Source organism: Mytilus galloprovincialis, chromosome 9, assembly GCF_965363235.1.
Source record: "Mytilus galloprovincialis chromosome 9, xbMytGall1.hap1.1, whole genome shotgun sequence".
NCBI classification, from domain to species: domain Eukaryota; kingdom Metazoa; phylum Mollusca; class Bivalvia; order Mytilida; family Mytilidae; genus Mytilus; species Mytilus galloprovincialis.
In genome coordinates, this window is record NC_134846.1 from 22,903,205 (window position 1) to 22,917,073 (window position 13,869).

At 31.2% G+C, this 13,869-nt stretch overlaps 1 protein-coding gene across 1 annotated transcript in view; it reads right to left on the minus strand.

Moving 5' to 3' along the window:
• Window positions 1-2,920: 2,920 nt before the first annotated feature.
• LOC143044647 (cadherin-23-like) overlaps window positions 2,921-13,869 on the minus strand; it is a 49,087-nt gene continuing 38,138 nt past the window's right edge. Inside the window, exons 29-37 of the mRNA XM_076216706.1 lie at window positions 11,114-11,202; window positions 10,455-10,538; window positions 10,037-10,102; window positions 8,780-8,846; window positions 8,359-8,486; window positions 6,440-6,483; window positions 5,865-5,913; window positions 4,936-5,016; window positions 2,921-3,904 (exon numbers count right to left, since the gene is read on the minus strand). Of these exons, the coding sequence (XP_076072821.1) occupies window positions 3,622-3,904; window positions 4,936-5,016; window positions 5,865-5,913; window positions 6,440-6,483; window positions 8,359-8,486; window positions 8,780-8,846; window positions 10,037-10,102; window positions 10,455-10,538; window positions 11,114-11,202 (891 nt within the window). The 3' untranslated portion in view covers window positions 2,921-3,621. The remainder of the gene's footprint in view (window positions 3,905-4,935; window positions 5,017-5,864; window positions 5,914-6,439; window positions 6,484-8,358; window positions 8,487-8,779; window positions 8,847-10,036; window positions 10,103-10,454; window positions 10,539-11,113; window positions 11,203-13,869) is intronic.

The window sequence follows — 13,869 nt, forward strand, 5'->3', positions numbered from 1 at the left end:
AATTCGTACAATATGCGAAACAGTTATCCTGGGTAATTTTTGTGCATCCGGAAGTGTTCGAGACATTTGTACGATTTTATTATTCCAGATTATATTTTTTTTTTGATTTGTGTGTTATTGAAATAGACCGGAATTAAAATACCTCCTCCCTTTTTATGGGATATAACTACAAAATGTACTTTATTATGGCCCAGCAACGAAGTTGTCAGTGCCATATAGTTTTACCCTTGTCCGAAGTTCCGTAATTCTGAAATTCCGTCATTCGTCATTCCGTCATTCCGTCATTCCGCAACAAACCATCATACGGAGTTTTTTTCTAAACGCCTTCAGATATTGAGCCGATTTTTAGTATGTGAGTTAACCATGATGAGTAACAGATCAAGTTTAAATTTCGTTCGCTCCGCTAAATTTTGCCGAAATTACGGGCTTTGGACTTTAATAAATTGTTGAAAATCACAGTTTTACAGACTTTTTTCTAAACTCTTTCAGATATTGGGCTGATTTTTAGTATGCGAGTTAACCAGATTGAGTTACAGATCAAGTTTAAGTTTTGTTCTGCTTGGCTAATTTTTGCCGAAATTATGGGCCTTTAATAAATTGTTGAAAATCACAGTTATACAGACTTTTTTCGTTCCTTGAATATTCGGCACCCTGTTAATATTTTTCAATCTCTGTGAGATTTTGGTACTAGAAGATTTAAAATAAATCCTCTTGATTCTTTCATTTGGTAGTGTTATGCCATATATGTAATTGTTAAAATTTTAGAATAGGCAACAAAATATTACAAGACAATTTGACGGAGCTTCAATGTTAGTTTGAACTCGCAATGCTATAAGACGTGTCTCGGTATATACATATAAAAAATAAATGAATTTGGTTATGTTGTGATGTTTCTTTTGTAAGTACGTTTGTATATTGTGTTTTGTCTTATCGTATGTGGTTTAAATTCTGTATTTACGAGTCATTTCATATATGGCTTATTCGTCAGTGTAGTGACGTTAGTGTTCATTTGCTATGAGTAAAGTATGTTGATAGTCTAGATAAAAATGACGTCGCCACGACATTAATTTAAAATAGATTTGCAAGATCTACACAGCCATGAAAATTATTTGGACTAGTATCGTGAAAATAATTGTTTATTTTGGATCTCGTTACTTATGATTGTATGAATTTCAAGATTAAATATACGCCATAAATGACGTCCTTGTTTTGTGACATTGTTCCATTCATGTGACACGCAGTTTGTGCTGTCATATGCAGTAGTTAATTGGAGATGATCATTGGTATCCTCCAGTTTACATGTTGAAATGTACTTTAATTTATTTGTTTCTGAATTTCAATGTGTTGAGTATTCTCGCGATTGTTTTCACTGTATTCCTGTCACTTAGTGTCATGTTAGCGATATTTTGTTAACATTACCATGTCAGCGGGCGGTTTGTCAAGTTCCGCCCACCATTTGTTCTAAAAACGTACTGTACCAAGACAGCAATATGACAGAATGATTTGGGGTATTTTGGTGATGGTTTTTTTGTTGCATCTTAATGTATCTGTTGCTCCGTTGTTCCTCCTATAATTGATGTGTTTCCCTTGATACAATTTATAACCCCGATTAATTTTCTCGTAATCTATTTACGACTATTGGGTTAAATTTTGTGTTGAGTTTTAAGTATGTATTTTCATTCTAATGTAAATAAATAATTTCCTGAAAGATAGATTTCATCAAAACCCATGTCATACACCAAACTTAATTAAATACATATATAGGTTGTCTATCTCAGCCCAACAATGTTATTAGATATAGGAAGATGTGGTATGAGTACCAATGAGAAAATTCTTCATCCTAGGCACAATTTGTAAAAGTAATTTATTGCAGGTCAAAGTACGGTCGTCAACACGGAATACTTGGCTCAGACCAAACAGCAAGCTATTAAGGGCCCAAACAATCACTAGTCTAAGGGTAAAATCATTCAAACGGGAAAACCAACGTTCTAATTTATATAAAAAACGAGAAACGAAAAATACTTATGAACCATATTAACAAACGACAACTACTGACCTTCACCCTTATAGAAAACTATAGTGTAACATCACAACATAGAAAGACACACTATAAAATATCAATTGAAATTGCTCAACTCAATCAAGGGACATATTAACACAAGTGAATATACACTGAAAGAATAAATTTGATCTAAATACAAAATCAATAAAATAAGGGGTAAATAAATATAGGCAACAGAAGTATACCGCTGAGAGATATTGTATATATATAAAGAACAAACAACAACCTAGAACAAAAAGACCGAAATTAATGGTATACACAGGTAAATGAAAATACCTTTGTTATATAAGGTATTCTATTTAAATGGAAAACGGAAATATTTTTAGAAACAAAAAATTGTGTTTTTCATATTACCAAAAAGTGAAAAGTTATAGTCATACCAAACACTTATCAATGCTGGAAAATAAACGAGATATAACCCTGAATAAGTAAACATTAAATAAGAAAAAGCATTAGATCTGCAAAATTGCGAAAGCATTTTTTCTTCCCTCACAGGGATTCGAACTCACGCTACTGCGATATGATGACACAAACTCGCCTTGCGCTATGCCTGACACGTTAGACCACTCAACAACCTAGGCTCTACAATGATTAAGCTTACGATGGTCGTGTGTTAGCTTACTCGCCAGTTTTAATCTAACATCTTGAAAATGAAAACGACGATTATAGAATATATACAGTTTCTACTACTCTAAAATATTTTATTAAAATCTTGATGAATTTCGAAAAGTGACTATCTATTTATCATCTGGAAACAAAAATAGTAAGGAACTGACCGACGTACGGACGTACAAGAGGATTCTGACGATGCTGAGTGGCGTATAAAAACATGTCATGCTAAATCAACAAATGCATTGATAAATATATTAAATCATTTTAATGTTTTGTTAATTATCACAAGTTAAACTATTCATTATGGATAATCACAGGTAAAAAAAAAAAGGATCTACTTAATATATTGTTTTTGTGTGTCAGGGAAATATTTGAAAATGCATTATAACCATAATTATGAAACGATATTTATCTCTATATGATTAAAAAGCAGGTGAATAAAATCCATTGTTTTGTGTGCATTTAGAAATGGTTATATCCTCAACATTTAATATATAATTCAGTGTCGTTTTAGGACAAACAATTGCAAGCTAAATAATTTCTTCTCGAAGCCATCTAATTGTAATTAATATATCTTCGTCTAATGGGTTTTCATTATATTCAGAATGGCTTATGACGTCACAATTTATATTGAAAACACATGCATAGTAAGATACCTATGACATACGAAAACACATTATCTGACGATATCAATTATCAATGAAAAACATAAAGGAAAACATGTATCCATTAGGAAAAGAAAATAAAAAGGTTTAAATATTTCTCCGAATCTATAGGTTTCAACATCACTGTATTAATGGTCGTTTAAATTTACATGTCATCGAATATAAGTCTATCGACTCTTAAGACACCTCCACCCTCCCTATATATTATTTTGAATTGAAAAACAAAACCAAGAAAGACACTGGCTTTGAATTATATTATATATAAGAAATGTATTGTGAAATCTACACTTCGGTTGTTTCCAAACTCAATTGGAAACCTTCATTATCAAACGAATGCGTAAAATCTTCAGAGCTTAGGTGACCGTCAATGTTTTCGTTCTCAATCAAACTTTCACGGCATGCAGCTTTTTCTTGTTTATGTTGCTCAAGAACCATTGCCAGGGCATCAATGTCGCCGTGTTGTACGACAATTTCGTCTTCGTACATGTCCAAAGTTGCTCCCTTTTCTTCGTCACCTAGATTTTCCATTCCCTTTTTGAACTGATGTGAATCGTACGACGTCACACTAAAACAAGATACCAAGAGTCGTATTATTTTGCAAATTACAGAATTAATGTACATACTTCAATTTAGAATGATTAGAAATGGAAAAAATGTTAAGTTAAAACTAATCTAGCCCATATATTATTAGAAATAAAAAAAGTCATTTAAATGAAGTTAATTTTATATATAAATGAAAGAGAAACGAAAGATACCATAGGGAAAGTCAAACTCATAAATCGAAAATAAACTGAAGACGCCATGGTTAAAAACGAAAAAGACAAACAGACAAACAATAGTACACATTCCACAACATAGAAAACTAAAGCATAAGCAACACGAACTCCACCAAAACCTGTGAGTGTTAAAGAAGAGGGACGAAAGATACCAAAGGGACAGTCAAAAGCCTATGTGTTGCAATCATTTATAATTATAATTATAAGAAAATGACAGTTGTTTTTATTCGTTTGCTGTGTTAGAGCTTTTGATTTTGCCATTTAATTCGGTACTTTTCGTTTTGAGTTTTCCTCGGAGTGCATTATTTTAAGATTTTTATTTTTCATAATGTCAACTTGTCACAATAAACCTTTCAAACTTTAAACAACGTGCTGTGTATTTCTTTTTAAAATCTTGTTATATTCCTCATTTAACGTTTTTTCTATTTATGCTAATTTTTTTACGTCATTTCATTAATGTTCGTTTCCAGTAAAAAAATAAAGAAAAACTAAGCTAATAACTCACGTTTAATATGATAAAAGTAAATAATTTACTCAAACCGATGCAAAGGGTCGTTGAAAACTTGCTGTGATACGGACCATGTGATCCACGTTGAAATACTCATTTATGGGCTATTGGGATAAACCATGCCAATGTGATTTTTTGTCTCGGATGTTTTCATTTACGTCGTTTGCTTGTCTGTTTTGACGTCAAACTCAATTCGTATTTTATATTAACGTTAAAACTTTTGTTCTCACCGCATATTTTTGGGAAATGCTAATTAATAATAAAGCCTTGCTTAACATTTAATTGATTATTAGTTGTAAAACACTTATATACCTTTCAATATCATCTTCAGGTTCAAATCGATCGTAGTCTATTTTTGACAGATCTTCTTCTCTATTCAGCAATGGGTTTGTGCTGTAATTTCAGAATTTAATTTACACGTAAACAATACATAGCAATACTGCGTAACAAATGTGTGTATAAACGTGTTGTTATCTGCAATATATATATATTATGGCGTACTGAATTATAATACTGGTACCTTTGATAACTTTTTTCACCACTGGGTCGATGCCACTGCTGGTGGACGTTTCATATCCGAGGGTATCACCTGTCCAGTAGTCAACACTTCGATGTTGACATGCATATCAATAATGTGGTAATTTTTATAAATTTCCTGTTTACAAAACTTTGAATTTTTCAAAATACTAAGGATTTTCTTAGCCCAGGCATAGATTATCTAAGCCGTATTTGGCACAACTTTTTGGAATTTTTGATCCTCATTGCTCTTCAACTTTTTACTTGTTTGGCTTTATAGATAATATGAATGTCACTGATGAGTCTTATGTAGACGAAACGCGCGTATGGCGTACTTAATTATAATCCTGGTACCTTGGAATACTAATGATATAATTGTTTTATTACTGGAAGACCAATGCTATTGTAAATTTGTAAAACAATTAATAAATAGTATCAAAAGCATTGATGAAATATGATTACAGCAGCAAAATTTTCATAATATATCTTTCCTTTCAAACATATACTTAACTAACAGATATAGTATTTATAAGACAATCATGCCAAGGAACTGTTCTACAAGTCTCGCTTCGTTTATAACTAAATTCTTTTCATAAATAAACAGATTCTAACATGTCTAGAGCATGTGATATGTGCTACTGTGTTTGATTCAATTCTCAAACTAAAGTGTGTTTTTTTTTTATCTATTTTTGTTTATCCAGATCGAAAGTTAGATAGAGATTTACCTTCGTGCATACATGTTCGTTCCGGGTTGACATTCCTTAATATCTGTGTCTACAAAGGATAAGGAGTATATCAGAAATATAAATTAATAGCCGTAAATCAAAAAAAAATAAGTGTATTATTCAGAAGTAGGTGGAAGACACCAATGGGAGAAATCATTGTAAATTTTGAAATTGCAACATGGTGTAAAATTAAAATGCAATTTGAAAAACATTAAATGAAAGACTGTCTGTCTATGTACACTTATGTGTTATTAAAAGAAGAATATTTGAAATGTGATGTCATATGCATTTAAATTATCATCTCATAAAATGAAATTGTAAAATCATAATCAAACCAAACAAACAGAACAAAAAATATTAAAATATTTTTATAAAGAACTAAATTTTCATTTCTAAGCAAAGTTTGATTATGATTTATTGAACAAAAGTGTTGTACTTTAAAAAAACGTCGACAATGCTATGTAAAACAGCAAAGTGTTGAAACTATATTATAAACACAGTTTGTCGAAAAGCTTCTCAAATAATGATGATAAACTGTATAAGGCAATCATTAGGCTTTAAATAATGAAACATACCACCCGTAGTCTTAGTTGTTGCCGCTTTCAACTTCCTTTGATATCTACAATTATAACAATAATAACAAAATGCTTGTCAACAACCAGCGGAATAAGTCTTTCAAACTCGATTTAACTGTTTAAAATCCCATGTACATACTTAACATGAAAGACGAAGCTTAAACTTATTTCAGTTTGATTTATTGTTAAAGAAACACAATGTGTTTTGATTACTAATGAGACAACTCTCAACAAGAGAGCAAAGGACACAGAAATAAAAAAATATGTAACACAACAACAAACAATTGAATAAGAGGCTCCTGACTTGGGACAGGCACATACAAATGTTCGCTCCCAACCTAGAACAGTACAACAAAAGAACATCCTTTACAAAATCAGTTGAAAAAGGGTTACCTCGTCAGATGAATACAAATACTTCGTAATGCCGCTAGCTTAGCAGAGAAGCAGCAAATATTAACTTAAAAGTCTTTGGATTGACCCGGTGGGGATTCGAGCCTACGACTTCCCGCAATTGAGGTGAACAAGAAATCCACGAGACAAAAATTATGTTATATCTTATTCATAAATAAAGTTGATACAAAATCAAATTAGTCCGAAAATAAACGAATTTTAAGAAGTTACACATATAAAATACATGCATTTACCTTCCAAGATAAGAAAGTGTGTAGTTGCAGTTTTTCAATGACCCATATGACACGAAATGATTTTGTTCAGTTTCGAAATCATATTTTTTTTGGAATTATAACTGATAGTTGTTAACTTCCTTTACTAAGCTAAAAATTTTTGGTAAATTGAAAAGTTTGTGAAAAATTCAAAAAGCGTTGACCTTTTGTTTAAAATAACTTTGACACAAAACATGCATTTCATAAAGGTACAACATACAGTCAAGTGTTTGTTTTATGGATGTGTTTTAACTTCTTTTTCATTCGGAAGTAAATATACTTCAATAATTTTGCGATTAGCTATTGCAAGCAATCCTTTTATCATGATTACTCTATCAAAAAAATTAATATAATGTTGCTATATACATTATACCGTGCATTTAATTATCGTATAAAACTATCATAAGTATACATGCAAGGCATAATTAGTTTTTAAAAATAAATTTTTATTTTAAAATGTAATTTATTAGTATTCATCTGATGAGTTTAGCCTTTTTCCACTGATTTTAATAGTTTTTTTCTTTTGTTGCACTGTTACACTACTGTTCCACGTTTGGAAGTATTTGAATCCTGTTAACATTTTATAACCCCTCCACATTCTGTCTCAAGTCAGGAGCCTGTATTTCAGTGGTTCTCATTTATTCCTGTGCTATATATATTTGATTTTGGTGTTTTTTTTTCATGAATAATGTCATTAGTTTTCTTGTTGGAAATGTTTTATATTTTTCGTTTAGGGGCCTTTTTAGCTGAATATGCGATATGAGATTTTCACATTGTTGAAGGCCATACAGTGACACAAAGTTTTTAATTTCTGTGTTATTTGGTCTCTTGTGGAGACATGTCTCATTGGCAATCACACCAGATACTCTTTTGTTATATTTATTAAGGGACGACAGCACACACGTATTGAATTGTAACTTTTCTATTGTATAAATTAAATAAAATCATAAATATACTGATCTATGAGTAAAATTCAAAAAGGAAAGTCCTTTATCAAATGGCATAATCAAATGATAAAACGCTTTAAACGAATGGACAACACCTGTCATATTCCTGACTTGGTACAGGCATTTTCAAATGTAGTAAAATGCTGGATGGAGCTTGGTTTTATAGCGCTAAACCTCTCACTTTAACGACATAAATTATTGAAAAACCCAGATCATTTATCCTTATCATACCTAGATTATGGTATCGCATTAAAAACATATATTAGACATAAAGCAACGTAGTTATTACCACTGAAATTTATTTAAATACCTTGATATACTCTTGCAGTAAAAGAAACCAACAATAAGAACGGTGCATCCTAGTAAACCAATAATACCAATCAAGATATATGTAGTAGGAACACCAGCAGTAGGCTGTTGTAATGTTTCTTTATATTCCTATAAAATATTTTTCATAATTATTTGAAACACTATTTAACTCAAAGCATATGAATTTATTTCTTTCGTTTAATATTTAGATTGAAAGGAAATCAAGAAAAAATGCTCACGATTAAGTATAAAGTGTGTTAGTCAAACGACAGTACAACCACACAGGAGCTGTATTCCGTTGTTCTTAATTTATTTGGTTATTCTGTGTATATTGTTTTACGGAAATACGCGCCGATTGCGTGAATGCCCGATAAATCAATAAACATTAGACAGTAAATTCAACAATTATTTGTAGCATTTACCTGAACAGATGAAATCTTGTACTTTGCAGCCATGCTTGCAAGTGCCACAGCATGTTTGTCGAAAATGCTATTAAAACAAAATAAAATATGAAATCCATGCACTTTAGTGAAATGAATAATTTTTACAAAAAGTTAGTAAGTATATCTTCCGATGGCAAACCATAGGAAACTCATAAATCAAAATTGAACTGACATAGCAATGGCTGAAAAAGAAAAAAGGAAAACAGAAAGACAGAAAATAGAAAAACAAAACACAACATAGAAAAACAAGACTCATGTTAGTAAAAAGCCGATAACAAGTCTCATTCGGTAGGTCACTTTAGTGAAAATAGAACGGGATTGCAGTTATGACATAAACAAAAACATATCCACTATCATCTATGATACGGATACTGCAAACTGTCAACCAACTCGTGATGGTACAAAACATTTACGAAAGGATGATTTCAACTACACCATTAGTTATTCTTTGTTTATTAGCTTCTTTGTGAGCATCAACCATCTATCAAGAAAATCATGATTGTAAATAAAATACCGGGAATATTGTATCAATTGGGAGATATATACTTCGTCATGTTCGTATGCTGGCGCTACCGGAATTTTGCTACATAGAAATGGAAAGTTCATAACTGGAAAATGAAATCCTATCTTTTGTTGTACAGTTTTGTTTCACCGACCTTATTGTCGTCAATTTTTATATGTGAGCCAAGAGATGAGGCAGACTTATCTGTATCTGTTGTACTATTTATCTCCAGTGCGATTGGATAGATGCGTTCAACATACTCACCAAATTAAGCATTATTTAGTGAGAGATCATCAAATTTATAGCGGAAAGTAAAGTTAAAGGATACTGCGTACTGTTTCCTTTCTTCTTAAGTAGTTCCTTTATAAGGCTAGACTTATCAAAGATTATGAACAATAAGGCAAGATGAGGGGCACAGTTAATGGGATGCCGATAATTGGTTGAAAAGCTTGTCCTCTAAACGTAACAAATATGTTATCAAACATAAATTCAACCACCTAGATTTTATCTATTTCAGATAATTTTTTGTTTGAATCAGCGCGATTCCCCTCTCCTTCCCCCGAGACAAGATATTAATGTGTTTTTAATATTTTGTGAAAACTGGAACATATAAGCATTGGCTTTCCAACAAAAATAGTTTTTTTTTAGATTATTATGATTATAGATTCATGCACACTTACAACAAATTATTATTGTAATCGATCTTCTTATAGTGTACTATTAACACATCTTACCTCTTAGCTTCAGTTGCAGATGCCACCCTGTCGTTTTCAACGATAACATGGAAGAACAAATAAGTTCTGAAAATATTTACAATGATAACATGACTAAAAACCAACAAAACGATACGTAACAATAGTGTTTTTGTACACATATTACTGTTAAATGATTAGGTGTGCTTAAAAAATATCTATGTAACTTTCTTATCGTTATAGTAGGAAAGCAAAGACATTCTGATGAATTAAAATAAAGAATATTAGACCTAAACTGTCTGATGTAATTACTTGTATTTCGTTTATACATGCATATAGGCATACATGTAGACTGAGATCTTCCGTTACGTTTTACATCACAATGAGGACATTCCAAATGTACTATCTTTGTATTGTTTTATAATGAATATTCAGTTGATACACCAAGTAAACTTAGTACCTGAAAGCATCCGAAATACCATCTTTTTGGTACGATTCGATTCCATCAGCCACAAACTCGTATCCTGTTATCTGCGACAGTATTCTGTAAAAATTAAAATATGACTTAAATCTGGTTTTACAGATATCAACCTTTTTGTACATATATAGTTAAATATAGCTTCTTTATATTGATTGACATTTTGTCAGAATACATTTGATTGTGTTTTGATGTTTTCTGTGTTTTTTAATGAACATATTCATGATTCATTATTCTGCATTTAGTAATTTCTTATGCATTTGCTCAAATAAATTTTAATTAGGTAAATAACTGGTTTTGTACTTGAGTATGCTTACACATTTGGCATTATAATAGTTAACGCAGGTGTAAATATGCATGGTGGCCTTTGTTAGTCCTATATGTATTTTAAGTTTAAGTTCAATTATATGTTAAGGAGTTAGTATGACGTCTATTTTCACCGAATTAGTGCATATCTTTGTTTTTGGACCAGCTGAAACACGCCTCCGGTTGCGTGATTTTATCGCTGTGTTGAACACTTTGGTGAACTAAGATCTTTTTATATTTTTGGTCGGGTTGACACGTTCCCTATTTCCATTTTCAATTCTATCTTTATTTTATAAACATAAATTAATAACCAGCTATCATTTAACTAGATTTACCGAAGAATTTCATCCTGGTTATTCTGCACAAACGCTTTGTTGTCATAAATCAGCATAGCTGCAGTTTGGTCATCAGAAATTATATCTATCTGAAAAAAGTAACTTTACATTTAAGGAATGACTGTAATATTTTTTCTTTCTATGAAGAAATAACGTTAAAAATTTGATGAACACTGAAAAACGGTAGCGGGTTATTTAACAGTGTGCACCACATTTTTTATGTTATTTTGAATCGACAGAAACAATATTACAGTCATTTCTTATGATTTAATTCTAAATTCCATTTTAAACCGTAGAAAACCATGAAAAACGTTGATGACGTCACGGTCACATGACTAAATTATGTCTATGGGCTTATAACAAAATAACGTCAGCCAATCAGAAGAAGCGTTGCATCCAAAATTAAATGATTTGAATTTATTTTCTTAAGAGCACGCCTCAAACATCAGACTTTCCTTTATGAGTGTAAAGAGAAAAACAATGCTGTCGCTGCTCAATGTTAATTAAAGCAATTGAATCAATGATTTACATATCATAAAATATATCAAGACGGTACTAGAATTTATCAATAACAAAAATATTGAACTCCGAGAAAAATTTAAAACGGAAAGTCCATAATCAAATTGAAAAATTAAACGCTCAAACACATCAAACGAATGGATATAAACTGGCATATTCCTGAATAGGTACAGGCATTTTACTTGGAAAATGTTGGATTATACCTGGTTTTATAGCTAGTCAAACCTTTCACTTCTATGACAGTTGCATACAATTCAATTACATTGACAACGATGTGCCAACAAAACAAACGAATATTAAAGGTAAACATGTTTAAAATCGGGGTACACCAGTCAACATTGTGTTATATACTAAATCACTATGAAAACAAAAAAATATGTAACAAAGAATCACAAAAAAGCATTAAGACATAATTGAAGCACATAACTTGAGCAAAAATTAAGGAAAATAATACAAAAATTACCAATAATTAAATTGTTCCTGATATGACATGTATTCATTTTAGTGATACTTTTTACATTGCCATTCAGTGCGAGGTTCCGCTAGCCATAAAGCCATTTGTTCATAAAATGCACTGCTTCACTTCAGGAATATGGTAGTTATTACCAAAAAAATCGTTTTATGACATATGAACAACGGTAAACTACTGTTGCTTCAATGAGTGCAAAGAAAATAATTCAGAAAAAGGTGCAAACCTCCTCCCCCTAGATACGAAAGTAGCAAAGAACGTGATTTGCTAAGGGACCCCCAAACATGATTTGGATCAGAACACAAAATAGGAGGTACACAGTGGTAAACAGTTTAAATCGTTGGAAAATTTATATTAATTATAATAAAGAGGTTTGTGCATTGGCAAGCAAATTTGTACCCTTAAATTTAGCAATTACAAAAGTCAATACTTTGGTAAGGTAACTCCAACATACTGTAAATTCAGTATTACTCGTTGGATGCCAATTTGCATGTATGTCGTGTTACTCTTTAACAAGTTGAAGCACGACTTCCAAGATGCAACCAAAAGCACACGTTCATTACAAATTTATGCAGACTTTTGTAAAACTACGAAATCAAATAACTACGACAATGAAAGGTTTTCTATTATTAATATTTAACTTCCAAACGTTGGAAAGATGCACCAACACTACAAACCATTAAAGTCTGAAATGGCCTATATCTGTACTCGACTGTACTGATTTTTACTCGACCATTCTGAATTGGTCTGACTTTTACTTGACATTACTCGACCCCAGTCTGAACCATACTCGACTGTACTGATTCCTACTTGACCCGTATCTTTGCCGTTGAAAATAGTCTGAACTATTACTCGACCACTCTGGAACAGTCTTAACAATGCTTAACCCGTTCTTGATCTTTACCCGACCTATTTTTCCAGTCTAAATCATACTTAACCAAAGGTCTGAACAATACTCGACCAGTCTGAACCATACTAGACCAAATAACCTCTACTTTTTTAACTCTTAAAATAAATATCTTTTAAACTGACAATTATAACAACAGCCAACAAAATTTATAAATTGTTTAACCTTATATTAGAAATATATCTATTATTATATTTAGGATAAAAAAAATAATATATTATATATAAATTAAATCAAAAAGAGATAAAATTAAATAAATAAATAAAATTGTTTTTCTGAGTAGTGGTGAAATATTAAGTATAACCTCTGCTTAGGGTAAACTCATAAATAAGATCACACCTGGTCAGAGGTATTAAATTCTAATTAACATTTATTCAAAATTGCAACATCCTGTTTAACTTTAAAAAACAAGGCCTTTCGAATATACAAGATAAGTAATACACGAATTTAGGAAAATAGGGCTTTTTTTACCTACAGGTAAAACACACATGTATTGAGGCAATAAAACCATATTAAACTGCTTAATGAATGCCATGTCTTTAATTTGATAAAAAATACTTAAATCAATTGAAATAAATTTTTACTGTAACAGTTACTTTGGAACACATTTCCTTTTTTAAAAAGGTTATCAAGTTTTCTTATATACTATTTTATATAAATATTAATACAAAAAAACATTCACTGCATTATTAACTAAAGTCTAACTGACAACATAAATCTATACTAGGCTTAAGTTGATGTTCACTGGTGGTAAGCGGATGGTCGTAACTAAAAGTTACGACCATCTGAATATGGGAGACAACTCTAGGGATAAGTTTTTCTTTTCCGATTTTCGTGCAGTAAAAGGTTCATTTGAGTCAA